Source organism: Camelus bactrianus, chromosome 4 (genome assembly GCF_048773025.1).
Source record: "Camelus bactrianus isolate YW-2024 breed Bactrian camel chromosome 4, ASM4877302v1, whole genome shotgun sequence".
Lineage (NCBI taxonomy): Eukaryota > Metazoa > Chordata > Mammalia > Artiodactyla > Camelidae > Camelus > Camelus bactrianus.
The window spans coordinates 22,794,731-22,808,818 of NC_133542.1; the positions used below are offsets into that span (position 1 = coordinate 22,794,731).

General features: G+C 40.0%; 1 protein-coding gene across 1 annotated transcript; it reads left to right on the top strand.

The window, feature by feature from the left end:
- On the top strand, positions 1-11,420 carry CER1 (cerberus 1, DAN family BMP antagonist). The gene is made up of 2 exons (XM_010946056.3): positions 1-6,525; positions 8,231-11,420. The coding sequence occupies exons 1-2, from the start codon at positions 6,019-6,021 to the stop codon at positions 8,543-8,545; spliced, it is 822 nt and encodes a 273-aa protein (XP_010944358.1). The 5' UTR covers positions 1-6,018; the 3' UTR covers positions 8,546-11,420.
- The last annotated feature ends 2,668 nt before the right edge of the window (positions 11,421-14,088 follow it).

The following is a 14,088-nucleotide window of genomic DNA, read 5'->3' on the forward strand; positions in this document are numbered from 1 at the left end:
TGTATAGTGATGTGTATCCATTAATCCCAGACTCCTAATTTATCCCTCCCGCTTTCACTTTGGTAACCATAGTTTTTTCCTATGTCTGAGAGTCTATTTCTGGTTTGTAAGTAAAATTTGTATCTTTTTTTAGATTCCATATGTAAGTGATATCATATGATATTTGTCTTTCTCTGACTTACTTCACTTAATATGATATTGCTAGGTCCATCCCTGTTGCTGCAAAATGGCATTATTTCATTCTTTTTTATGGCTTAGTAATATTCCATTGTGTATATACAACATCTTCTTTATACAATCCTCTGTTGATGGACATTTAGGTTGTTTCCATGTCTTGGCTGTTGTTAATAGTGCTGCTGTGAACATTGGGATGCCTGTATCTTTTCAAGTTAGAGTGAGTTTTCTCCAGGCATATACTTAGGAGTGGGATTGCTGGATCATATGGTAAGTCTATTTTTAGTTCTTTAAGGAACCTCCATACTGTTCTCCATAGTGGCTACAGCAACTTACATTCTCACCAGAAGTGTAGAGGGTTCCTTTTTCTCCACACTCTCTCCATTCATTCATTTTAAACCAATATTTTGAGCATCTACTGCATGGCAGGAGCTGTTCTAGGGCCTGAGATGGTGACTAAGAAAGGCAGAGCCCCTACTTTCATGGACTTTAAAATCTCAAGGAGAGACAAATGTTAAACAAATGTTCACACAAATGATTGTTTAACTGCAATTGCCATAGTACTATCATAAGGATAAAGCAGAAAGCAGATGCTACGGAAACAACTGAGAGAACGGAAACAACAGAATGTTGTCATGAGAGAGCGGAACGTGAAATTCACAGTTTAGAGGTGAAGCCATTCCTGGTAATCACAGGGCTCAGAATGTAAAGGGGGTGGCGAGCTCAGTTGGCATGGAAGTGATCAGATTTCAGCCAGGGTATTGAATAGGACATCACGGAATACTGATGTCATGTTATAGGTCAGACCTATCCATGTGGACAGTGAACTTACTCAGGGTAACAGTAGGATTGGGGGTGAAAAAAAAAGCAATGAGCCAGATGAGGAAGGCAGGGCAGGTGGTACTGTTTCTGGCAAGGCTTAGGGACATGAAGTTAAGTACCTGAGATCATGTAGCTTACAAAGTGAAAGGCAGAGCCAGGAATCCGATAAAGTTTTTCTGGCTTCAAGTCAAGAATTAGTTCCACTTACTCTCTCTGAGAGCAGCTTTCTGAAGAATGAAAATGATCAAGGTAAATTTTAAGGGTAAGAAGGAAGGGGCATGACAGAGGTGAAGGCATCCTAGACTGTGGGTGGTGGGGGATGGATGGGTGCTGGATGGTGGAGCAGATGGTGAAGCTGCCTCAGGGACCCCTCTCTGCAATCTTGGTAAATAGCTGATTAGTCACATTTAGGTATTGTTCATGATTTGTGCATGGTAATAGGTGCATCCCCAGTTGCTAAAATTGAAAATGATTATTTATAGAGTGGGAGTGTTTTGGGCAGAGAGGAATAAGATCATTGAAACTGGAAAACGAATTACTGGATCTTAAAAGGTAATGCAGGGATCAGTGCCTAAAAGTGGAAATGGGGAATTTTTATGATATGGTGCACCGTTTGATATTTGTCCTTTTCTTTTGGCTACATATTTTGTTCTCTTTGAGGGACATATTACCATAACAAAGTACCACAGACTGGGTGGCTTAAACAATAGAACATTTGTTTTCGCAGTTTTAGAAGCTGCAAGTCCAAGGTCAAAGGGTTGGCAAGGTTGTTTCCCTCTGAGGGCTCTCTCCTCGGCTTGTAGACTGCCGCCTTCCCCTACGTCTTCACGGCTGTCTCCTCTGTGTGTGTCTTTGTCTTCATCTCTTTTTCTTACGAGGACACCAGTCTTACGGGAGTAGTGCCCACCATAACAGCCTCATTTTAATTTGGTTACCTCTTTAAAGGCTCTATAAATATGGTCATATTCTGAGGCCCTGGGGGGTTATGACTTCAACATATGAATTTGGTGGAGGAGAGATGGGTGCACAATTCAGCCCATAGCAGGTAACAAGGTTAAAAGATTGAATCTAAGTAAGTTGATAACAGTGATTACCCCCATGGTGGGACAGGAAGCCTGGGGTGGGGGTGAGGGGCGGTCAGAGGAGGATTTACCTTTTATCATACTGTTTTTTATTTTTTTGTATAATCTCAATTTTGTTACTACATCTATTTATTACCTAATCAAAAAGAAAAAAAGTTATTACAAGAAATTAAGAATTTGAATATAGTTCCCTGTGCTATACAGTAGGTCCTTGTTTATGAAAGGAAAAATAATGTGTAAGTATATGTGTAACTGAATCACTTTGCTATACACCTGAAAGTAACATTGTAAATCAACTACATTCCAAAAAAATTTTTTTAATTTGTATGACATCTATTGAACTTCCTTGTGCTCAACAAATATGTGTTGAGTAAAGTTAGCAGAAACACAGCGTGACAGTCCACTGTGCCTTGGGGGTCTCAGTCTACCTGAAAGCCCCCGGTTAGCGCAGGAATGGGGTCTGCCTAGGCTTTCCTTGCCTAACTCACTTTGAATAAACTAGCCTCTCCCTCTAGACTGCAAATTCCACCAGGCGTGGACAAGGACACCCTCAGCATTGTATCCCCAGGACCTAGTGCTGAGCCGGCACTCAGATATACGCCGTAGGAGTGAATGCATCCATGAGTCGGGCTTTGTGGAAGCAGACCCGCCCTAAAGTGTTATTTCCGTAGAAAGTGTTAGACAGGGGAGTGCAGAGGGGGAGAGTTCTGTGCTTTAAAAAAATTAATAAGCTAAATCATGGTAAAGAGTTTAAGGGGAAATCACTTACCCTAATTTGCTGTCTTCCTTGTCCTTTGGAAAAGAAGAGAAAGATTCTGCCTTCTTTTGAATTCCTTTTAAATAATCTAAACTCTGTGACCCTGTTGCTTTTCTGTATTTTGAAGAGAGGTAGTTATGAGGCAGTGGCGTGTACCCTAAACAGATTTCTTCCACAAATCCATCAACCCCAATTTCCCCTCTTGTCTCTCAGTTTAACTCTAATGCCTACTTCCTCCCCCATCGCTGCTTCTCACCTTTTGTTGATTTAGGTCTGGGGTTTTCAGGGAAGCACTGAGTCTCTTGGTTTCTCCCCAGCGAGCCCTAGACTACTTCTCAGCTCCGCTCGGAGAGTCTGTAAGAGGGACAGAAACCACAGCTGCTACTGTCCTCTCACAGGCACACCGGGAGCTCAGCTCAGTCCCGGAGACATCCTAGTGTCTGGGAAACCAGGTCAAGTTGAACGCAGAGCGTTCAGATCACGCTGAACAAGCGCTGTAAATTAGAAAGGATGAATAATTCTCTGGCTCCAAGACAGGCCTGAGGTGGTCCCAGGAAGTGGACTTAGACAGGCTTGGGCTCATGAAAACTCAGGCCTGCCTTTCGCTGTGACATTTGGTACTAAGCACACCAACAGTGTATGGGGCTCTCTCCGCACGACAGCTCCCTGCTGTGTCTGGAGGCCCCCTCCATACCTACCTCCATTTGGCTTCATCCAACTTGGAAGGTAACTGTATGCTTGCATCACTGAAAACACACAGAGGCAGCGTATTTTTGCTGAAAGCTACAGAATGTTTATATTTTTAAGAGTAAACTATAACGTACCACATACACAGCTTTAGAACTGATGGAAGGACACGGTGGTGAAAGGTACATGCCGCCTTAGCCAGGAAAGACGGGGGCTGAAGACAGACTTACATACCTCAGTGCTCATCCCAGAAGGCTTTGCTTTGCTAGACTGACCCTTCAAAATATCTGCACATTTTCTCAACAGAAATGACAGAACAGCAAAGAGAAATTCTCCATGAGTGAATTTCAAATGACATTTATAAACACCAAAATCAGCATCAGCAGAAGAGGAGTTTAGGACTAAAGAAAGGGTCAGTGTGGACTACTGACATCCCTACAGCTCATAAAATGAAGTTAGAAGTGTGTGATAGCACTAGTCTGCTGGAGGGCAGGAACCAAGCTGTCAGCACACTCTACCATCTTCTAATATCTAATATAATTCTTGGCCCACAAAGTAAGTCTGCTGCAAATTTTAATTCAAAAGATATTATTTAAATTGTTTTCCATGTTCGGAGCCAAGCAACCTGAGAGCCGAGGGGAGTCTCTGGAATAGTCTTCAGTCTGGGGAAATGTCAGATACTGGGACTGATGGCAATGGAACTTCAGGCACAGAAAAATAAAGCTTAAAAGGATTCAGGAAACATACTTGTCTTTATATTAATAATTAAGTGGCCAACTAATATAAATTATATAATTTATAGTTAGAGTGGCCAGTTCTCGAGGCCTATTGCATTGGGTGGCTGAGGGAAATTAAGAAATATGAACAGCAAGCAATTTTTAAAAATTACTTTAAAAGAAATGGCAAATACTAATGCTCATTTAGTGCGGATCAACTGTGCCTTAATTAATCCTAGCACAGATTCTGTGAGTATTTGGTACAAGTGAAATACAACTCTTCTGATAGATCTCTGGAAAAATGATGGTTCATTTTAAAATAGTTCATTATTGTAGGTAAAGGGACTAACTTGAGGTAAAGGGACTTACAAGGGACTTAACTCGTCTCACAGAAATCAGGCAGGACTATTAAGAAGAACACAAGTGTCTGGAAAAAAGATTCCAAGGGGTCACTTCTTGGAAAGAAAGATTAATCAGCACTGAAAAAAGGGAAGGGGGGGACATGTTCCAGGATTATGTGTGTCACTGGAAGTGAGGAATATGGTGATTAAATGAAAAAGGGAGAGATACAAGCCAGCATTGGATCAATTCCCGGTGGAAATGCTGTTCAAATGGTATAGAGGGTTGATTGGACTCAATTCTGGGTTTCAGTTTTGGGATATGTTTCTTTCTCATATCCTTGCCTGATTTATAACATTGTTGTACGATAGTCCTCCAACAAATTTCCCATTGATCCTTGGAAACTCATGTTTGCCTCCATCTGTATTTAACCTGGCCGTTAATTACTGTGGAAGAAGGAAGATGATGTGGATTCCGTAAGGGAAGGAACTGATCAACCAGCTCCATGCCCAGAGCTATCAAGCCTGGTGCTTAGAATCCACGTTCTCAAGTCTGGCTCTTTGTTTAGAGAAAGAAGAGGAAGAAAAGTCAAGTAGAGTGGCTTATGGCAAAGCCATTTCCCCATCCTCACTGAGGGCTAATGAGCTGTCAGTCTATTACTTAGGATCCTGTTGAGAAATTTGTGAACAATTGGAAAAGTTTATCTGAAGATTGAGCAGCTGTGAAATTTAGCACCAAATATTTGATCCTGAAGGTGAGGGGATTGCTTGGGAATTGTGAGTTTCCGTGGGTGGAAAAGGAGAAAGTACCCCCTCAGCCGTTACCGTGCAAAAGTCAGGAGCCCCAACCAGGTCTAAGAAACTGGAGAGTCTGCTGCTCAACCAAGTTAAGATCCTTCTATTCTTTCCTTTCCCTTCCTTGCAACTTTCGTATACTTGTTTGGCTGCTCGTGTGTGTGTGTGTGTGTGTGTGTGTGTGTGTGTGTGTGTGAAGAACCTAACAGCCTGAGCTTTTGCTAAACGTCTGCCTTTAATTTTTATCTGATATGCTTCTGTCTTAAAAACTCGTCTTGTCTCTTCTATCCCAGCACAAAGCAGATGCACCACAAATGTTAGCTGACTCTGGCCCTTCTAATAACAGTGATGGGAAATCCCAGGGAAGAATGTGTTGTTTTCATTAGTACTGCTCTTTAAATCTCAGACGATAAAGTGTCAGCTAATGACCCCCTGGGTCCCCGGCTTTCACTGGGCCCCTCTAAAATACACAAAACCGAAGTGAAGGCAGGACACCATTAGCACTATGTAATTCAAGCAAACAATAAAAGTGTTTACTCTGCCTGGCTACTGACCACCGCCTCCCCATCCCACAGCAAGTATCTATATATAGCATCTCCTTGTTCACAGTCCTGCAGAGCCTGACCCTCTCTTTAGGCCCCGACAGCATGCATCTCCTCTTCCTTCAGCTGCTGGTGCTCCTGCCTCTGGGGAGGGCTGCTGGGCCCTGGGTCGGCCGCCAGAGCCAGAGTTCTGTTTCCCTTGTGCTCCTGGAAAGGCACCGCAGAGATCTCTCCATGGGCAACCACGAGGAAGGTGAGGAGAAACCAGATCTTTTCGTGGCGGTGCCGCACCTGATAGGGGCCAGCGCGGCGGGGGAAGGCCAGAGGCAGAGAGAGAAGATGCTGTCCAGGTTTGGCAGATTCTGGAAGAAGCCCGAGAGAGAGCGACGCCCAACCCAGGACCTGGTCAGTGAGCAGTTCCCGCCTGGGTCCCAGGGCCTCGCTCAGCCAAAGGATGGGATGCCAGTGGAGAAATCTCCTCTGCGGGAAGAAGCCAAGAAATTCTGGCACCACTTCATGTTCAGAATGAGTCCAGCTTCTCAGGGGATCATCTTGCCCATCAAAAGCCATGAAGTGCATCGGGAGACCTGTAGGACAGTGCCCTTCAGCCAGGTATTGGTCCTGGGTCGGGGAGGGGCTCAGGCTTCTCAGGAGGGGTGGGTGGAGAGTAGGGGAAGAATGTGCCAGGAGCCTGATATGGTCCTTGGACCTTCATCGTAGGGTTTGGCAAAGCACCTCCATACTCTCTAAATTTCCTTCTAAATTTTCCATTGTTTCTTGGTATTCTGGAAATGCAGCAAGAATGGTATGATGGTATTATGATGGTATGATTAGTAATTATGCATCTTGTTGGCACAAAGCTTTATTTTATGGAATTGTATTTATTTATTTTTCCATTGGTGAACTGATCTCTCTGGAGGGGTAATTAAGACTGTACCCTCAGTTAGGAAACGGGGAATTTAGATCAATCACCAGAACTTCTCTCTAGCTACATCTTTACACTCTATTGGGATATGGATGAGAAGCAGGTCAAGTCCATCGGTAGATAAGATGAGATACATTGGACTCCTCCCCAAATCCATGTGTATGATGGTCTTGATCCCTGTAGGTCTGTGAAATATGTTAAGGATGTCAGGCAGAAGTTGCCATATTGTTTCTAGCATTGCTACAGCAAAAAAAAAAAAACTTTTTTTTTTTTAATATAACTTATTTTCTAGTATGCTTTCAAAAAACAATCTTGATGTGAAATCACATTTCCTCCCCTTAGAAATGCCTTTCTTCCAATTTGTGTTGCGTTGGCTGATTTGCGGTTATTAGGGTTGATTCCATGCTAGTAAGACAAAGGAACATTCTACTATCTACTTCCTGCAGTCAATCCTGGCAAAGCCTACACTCCAAATGTTACATTAAAACTGAGAAATTGCATCAGGTCCTTAAACATGAAGATACTGAACCAAAAGCGTTGCAGGATTGAGTAAAATTTTACAGTCCAGTAATGCTACCCAATTAAGCAGGCAGAATTATAAGGTAATTGACTATGCAAGGCAGTTAAGTGTTCTGCCTGAAAAGGCAAGGATATGTAGCAACAAGTCAATTATCAAATAATAATGACTGCTTTGTTGGTCTATGTATAATTAGAAAATTGCTCCTAAGAATTGGGCAATCAAATTTCTTTTGAACTCTGATTTTGAATTCTGTTGCTAATTAAACTAAAATTAAGGTGTTTGGCTCTTTTATATTTTGAAGGGCACAGAAAGCTAGACGTCTGGGGCTATGGGAGAGGCACAGGTGGTGTTGTGCCTGGTGATTTGGAGGCATCTGGGTTGCAGCTTTGTTCTACACGACTTAATAGTTTTGAATGCACCTGCAAACTAAGAATTAAATTCTTGATGTTCTGATCTATTCTATGAACAGTTGAACAAACATGTATTAAGAATTTACTATGCAAAATGCACTGTGAAAAGTAGAAGGGTGAGGCACATTACTTATAAGAAGCTAGCCATTAGAATTTTTCAGGCAGGTAACGTCCAGTTAGACAAGATTTCTTAAGGTCTGGCATTTAAAAGTAGAGTAAAATGTTTTTACATTAACTTAGGGATATCCTAATTTATTAATTAACCCAATAAAATAAATTTAGTTGAGATAGCTCCATGCCCTTAAGATATAAATACCTGGATATTGCAAAAATGTATCCAAAATTGGAAAGATTTTAAAAATTTTAGTCTAAGTTATCTTCAGACTTACATGTTAGCTTCTGCATCGCATGTGTTAAAGAAATGACTCAAGAAAATTTAATGGGGATATGTTTGCCTTTTAGACTATCACTCATGAAGACTGTGAGAAAGTGATTGTACAGAACAACCTTTGCTTCGGAAAATGCGGGTCTGCTCGTTTTCCTGGAGCTGCGCAGCACCCCCACACCTTCTGCTCCCACTGCTCGCCTGCCAAGTTCACCACGATGCACTTGCAGCTGAACTGCACTGGCCTTGACCCCGCGGTCAAGGTTGTGATGCTGGTGGAGGAGTGTCAGTGCAAGGTGCAGACAGAGCACCAGCATGGACACCCCGAACAGGCTGGCTTTCAGGCAGACTTCCATGTCCAGGATCCCTTTATCCCAGGACTTTCAACTTAAAAAAGCTATTCCACTACTGTCAGCAAAGTTGCTGATTATTCAGTCTGAAATGTTGAGTGGGTACATAATATTTTAAGGGAAAGCTTGTTTACGACATCGTTGTGAGAACGATTTAGAGGTCATAGTATTTATTCATCTAGCTGTCTGTACACACTTGGCATCTGGTCTTGGCTCTGCCACTAACTAGCTATAGGATGTTAACAAGTTATAGAAGCTTTTTCCACCTTAAGTTTTTCATCTGGAAGTGAGGGACTTGAATTAGATGATTGCTAAGGTCCTTTCCACTACTAATATTATATGGTCCATTGGCTCCAAGTTTTGGTAAAAGTCCTCCAACTGCGGAAGGAATAGAAACAAACTAAACCATAAAAATGGGTTTCTTTAATAGCTTGTCAAAGCATTCACAAAAAAGTGTGTGTGTGTATATATATACACATATTTACACATATATATACATACATATATATTTATGGTATTTGTAGAAAGGATTCCTCATACTTGTAGCTGCTTTTGCTTCTGAGGCCATGTTTTCTTTGACTCCTATCAGATGATTAGCTAGTGGCATAGATAGCAGGAGTAAGCTGTTTAGTTGCCTCCTTATTTGTGTTACTCCTCACATAAAATTCTGAATGTCAGGTCTCTAGCGTTGAAGAAGGGACACTGATGTTACTTTTAACACTTTACATAGGGGTCAGGAATAATCATTGGTAGCCAAACTACTACCTGTATCATGGGGAAGGAAAAATTCTATGACCAGTACCAGGTTCAAACGTTAATCCAGAGATGAATGAAATTGATGAAGGAATTCCAGTAGATCAAGTTAAATAAACTATGAATGATTTAAAAACTTAAAAACAATTTACAGATGAAATCCTTTATCCACATGCATTTTGGATTAGGTAGTTTAGTAAGGGTTCTGTGTTTGCATGACTGTGTTTTTTGCTACTGTATCAAAACTTCGTACTACAAATTTTATTCTGCAAATGCCACAGTTGCAAATTCAGAAATATTCCGAATATTTTAATGTATTAAATTTTAGTGTATGAAGCACTCTGGGAGGTGTTGTGGCATTCAATTGTCGTATATTTTGTCCTTATTTGTTTTGTCTGTTCCATAATTTAAAGGCACTGTCAGGAGATTACCTAGCTAAGAGCCTTTCTGCAATGGCTTCATAGGCTAATGACACTAGTCCCACTGCTCCTTCTAACATTGCAAGCAGCTTTCTGTCAAGGTCCTTCAATCATTGTCTTTTAGTCATTACATTTCTCCTGTCTGTATTTATTTGTATGAAAAATATGCAGTATTGGCTTTCTTTGGCCATATTTCTTTTTCTAAAATCATTCTTTAAAAATTTATCTTAAAAATGATTTTAATTATTTGGATCCCTTTACTTTCAGTACACACACACACAAAAAGGATTTCCCAGAATAATAATTTTAAAAACAAAGAAATTAATGCCTATTTTAATTCTGTTCTGCTTTAATCACATCATCTAACCTGCTGTCCTGAAGAAGTGAATGCGTTTATATTTAGTGTATATTCTGCAACACATCAACACAGTAGAGTATGTGCTACACAGATACACATGTGGCACTTACATCAGTATATATTATACCCTCTGGTGGCCAAAGACAACTTAATTGGCCAAGATATGGTCATAAGGATAAAACTGTAAAGCATTAATGCTATCCCAGCTGGTCAATATATTTTGGTGCCAAAAGCTATTGAGCAGCTGTCCAGTTTGCAGTCTCCTAACCCTGATTATATAAACCCATCTCCGCCAATTGGACTATCCTTCTCCTCACACACTTGCAAATCCCTTTTATCTATCCTTGCAAATAGATTCTCAAGCCCAAGCCCCAAACAATCATCAGTCTTATTTAAACCCTGCTCCGCCCTTCCCTCACAGGGAACTTCAAGATGAGATAGATGAGGGTGTGGTGTCAGAGGTTATAGTCCTAGAGGAACAGCATGAACCTCACCAAATTGCCCCTACTCAACGATTTTCCCTTACAAAAAAGGTGATTTCCAAAGATTCAATATAATACATGGCAGAATAAGAAATAGAGTAGAAACACACAAATATTGAACAATCTATTAAGGGCCAGATGCTGTGCTGGGACTTTAACATAAATTGTGCGATTTATGTCAGACATAAATAGATAATTGACACCATCCTCACGAGAATCAGATGAGGTGTGTAATACTCCTAGGTGAGGAATATAAGGCTTAACATTTTAAGCAACTTGCCTAAGATCATGTGAGGCATGTTTTCCATTTGTATTAAAATAATTGCCCTTTTGTTGTTGTTGTTGTCAATTTAGATTTAACTCTTCTAGGTCTCTTGCCAATAGGCTTCAAAGCTAATTTCTTTTTACCTCTGGTCTAGCCCTCACGTTTGAAGGACACTGATGTTATCTCTTGGAAAAGAAATCATTCCTAGGTCAGATTCTCAGCCAAGCATTGCCCAGACTTGTGAGGTGGTCATGGCAAGCCCCCTTATCCATCTTGGTCTCATTCTTCCTCCTATATAAAACAGGGCCGGTAATAATTACTTCACAATTACTGTGATGATCAAGCGTACGTAACAGCACATCAGAGAGCTTTAGATCCTGTAAAGGTACAGAAGATAAATTCACTCTTCTCCATTCAGCCTTTTTTTTTAAAATTGGTTTTGAGAAATTTAAAAGATAGGAAAGTGCATAAGGCAGTATAACAAGCACGCGGATTCTCAGCACCAGAATGTGTAATGCTGTGTCATCTTGTGCTTCTTGTCTGTTTTTTTTTTAAGAAATAAACCATTTCACACATAAGTAAGGTTGCCTCTAATTACCATGCTGAGTCCCATCCCCCAAGCCCCTGACCCCTCAATACTTACCCCATCCGTAAAGATTCTTGTCTATACTTCCAGTACCATTTTATGTTTTTGCAAAGGCACATACACATGCCTAAATTATACATAGTATTGTTTTCGTGTATGTGTTCCTCTACTCAGCAGGTACTTGTCCACCAGCTTTGTGCAAGATACAGCTCTGGGTATACAGCTGTGTCTCTAGTGAGGAAACCCGTCAGACAAGGTCCCTGGACCCATAAAGCTTACATCTTAGTTGGGGGGGTGGGGGAGATGAGCAGTTTGAAAACTAATCAATGCATCAATCAATCAACCGAAAAGGAAAAATATCAGATGGCTGTAAGTGACATGCAAAGAATTAAAATAGAGGAATGTGCTAGAGATTAGTTACTCAGATTGAGTAGCCTCTTGAAAGGGTGACAATAAAGCTTTGAGTTTTTTCATTACAAGTATGGTGTTGTATATGAATTGCCCTATGGTACTTTTTTTCTCCACACAGGATTCCTGCTTGTTTTTACAACAGTTTTCAGAGGATTTTTTTTTCTATATATTTTTTTCTCTACTCTAGGAACTTGGCATTAAGTATGCCCTACAGAGAATGATTAACTTCCCTCTGATAATTTATTTCTTCAGTATACATAGTCTCATTAACCTGTCAATTTAATTCCTAATTAAGAATGTCATGTATTCTTTGAATTTTTACTGATAATTTATTCTATGCAAGATACTATTCTGAGAACCCTTGGATAACTAAAGATAGATAAAACACATTTTCCCCCACCTTGGAGCTTATAATATAATAGCAGAGATAATATATGCAAATTATAAAACAATAATCATAGAAATGTAATAAGCTACCAATTATTGAACCTTTATTATGAGTTCAAGCATTTTTATATTCCTTATCTCCTAGAGTAGACATTTTACATCCATTTTTTTAAAACTTTTTTTATTGAGTAATAATCATTTTACAATGTTGTGTCAAATTCCAGTGTATAGCACAATTTTCAGTTATACATGAACATACATATATTCAGTCACATTTTTTTTTCGCTGTGAGCTACCACAAGATCTTGTATAAATTTCCCTGTGCTATACAGTATAATCTTGTTTATCTATTCTACATTTTAAAATCCCAGTCTGTCCCTTCCCACCCCCACCCCCCGCCCCCTTGGCAACCACAAGTTTGTATTCTATGTCTATGAGTCTGTTTCTTACATCCATTTTTGATAAGCAGAGTTAAGAGTCAGAGGGGTTCATTTATTTAGTCCACAGATATTTATGAGTATCTGTGATGGGTCTGGTCATTGTGCTAGATACAAAAAATTTAAATAAATGAATATATGATTATCTGGGAATATATAATTCCCAGTTTAAAGAAATTTATAGTACAAGAACAAGTAACTAAATATATTTGCTTCCAAAGCTAGAATGATGATTTCCTCCCCCCACATACCCCCCACCCCAAGTCAAACACCACTTTTTCAGTGAACCCTTCTTTAACTCCCAGGCAAGGTCAGGTTTACTTGTCACATGATTTCATGGCGCTGTGTGCCTTCACTTCATAGCACTCATCTCAGTGTATCATCGTACCTTTGTGTCATCATCAGTCAAATCAGAAGCTCCATGACAACAGGGGTCATACTGGGTTTCTTTCACCATTGTAACCAATACCTCAGAAAATGCCCAGAACATAGGTACTCAATGTACATCTTCTGTCATCATAAAAGAAATAGTATCACTAGAGATCATGTGTTGAAGGTGTATCATGAGTCAGGCACTGTGCCAAGCACTTTACATGCATCATTTCAGTTAACTCTCAAGAAGCCCTATGAGGTAGGAAGTGCTGTATTATTTTATAGTTGAGGATGCTTAGGGTCATATAACTTAAACAATCTTCCCAGAATATCACTGCTATAAAGTAGCATAAGCTAAATGAATCCAAAGTTCTAGATCTTTCCTACTATGTCACATTGTCCCAAGAGAGCAAAGTTAGAAATATATATAAATATGTATATTTATACACATAGAAATATGCATATATGTACATATACATGCATATAAATGCATATGTAGACACATATACATACATATACATATATAATATGAGTTGAACACATGATTCATTCACTAGTCTACTCCTTCTCTGATTCCCAGAACTCATTATCCACGCATGTCTTAAGACTATTATGTCAGTAAGGATGCTTTCAATTCAAACACCAGAAAGCACAACTCAGAATATATTAACTTATAAAGGGACTTAATAATTGTTATTTTACTAACAAGAAGTCTGGGAGGCAGCTAGTTCCCTGGTTGGTCAAGTCAGAAGTTCTACCATTTTTGATAAAATGGATTTGGGTTTCTTCCATCTTTCTTCTCTGTCACTCTTGGTGGGTCCTCCACAAAGGAAAAATCCTCTCAATCACAACATGGCTGCTGCAGTTCCAGACATTATGTTTCACCATTCACACATCAATGTCCATAGTAGAAAAAAGGGATTCCTTCCCACTTGTGTCCCTTTTAAAAAGCTGAATAAAATTAGTTAAGCTGAGGGTAATTAAACGATGGGACAAAATCTTTGCTCTGACAGCAAGAAATAAAGAGAAATGGCTGTTGAGCAGGACAGTGCCAGTGTCTGCCAGGGCCCTTGCCAGTGTTTAACTTACATTATCATTGTTTATTTACCTATCTT

Excerpts from the sequence above, each read along its gene's own strand:
- CER1 (XM_010946056.3), top strand. The coding sequence starts at position 6,019 with ATGCATCTCCTCTTCCTTCAGCTGCTGGTGCTCCTGCCTCTGGGGAGG. Across the intron at positions 6,526-8,230 it reads GGACAGTGCCCTTCAGCCAG|ACTATCACTCATGAAGACTG; the intron begins GTATTGGTCCTG and ends TTTGCCTTTTAG.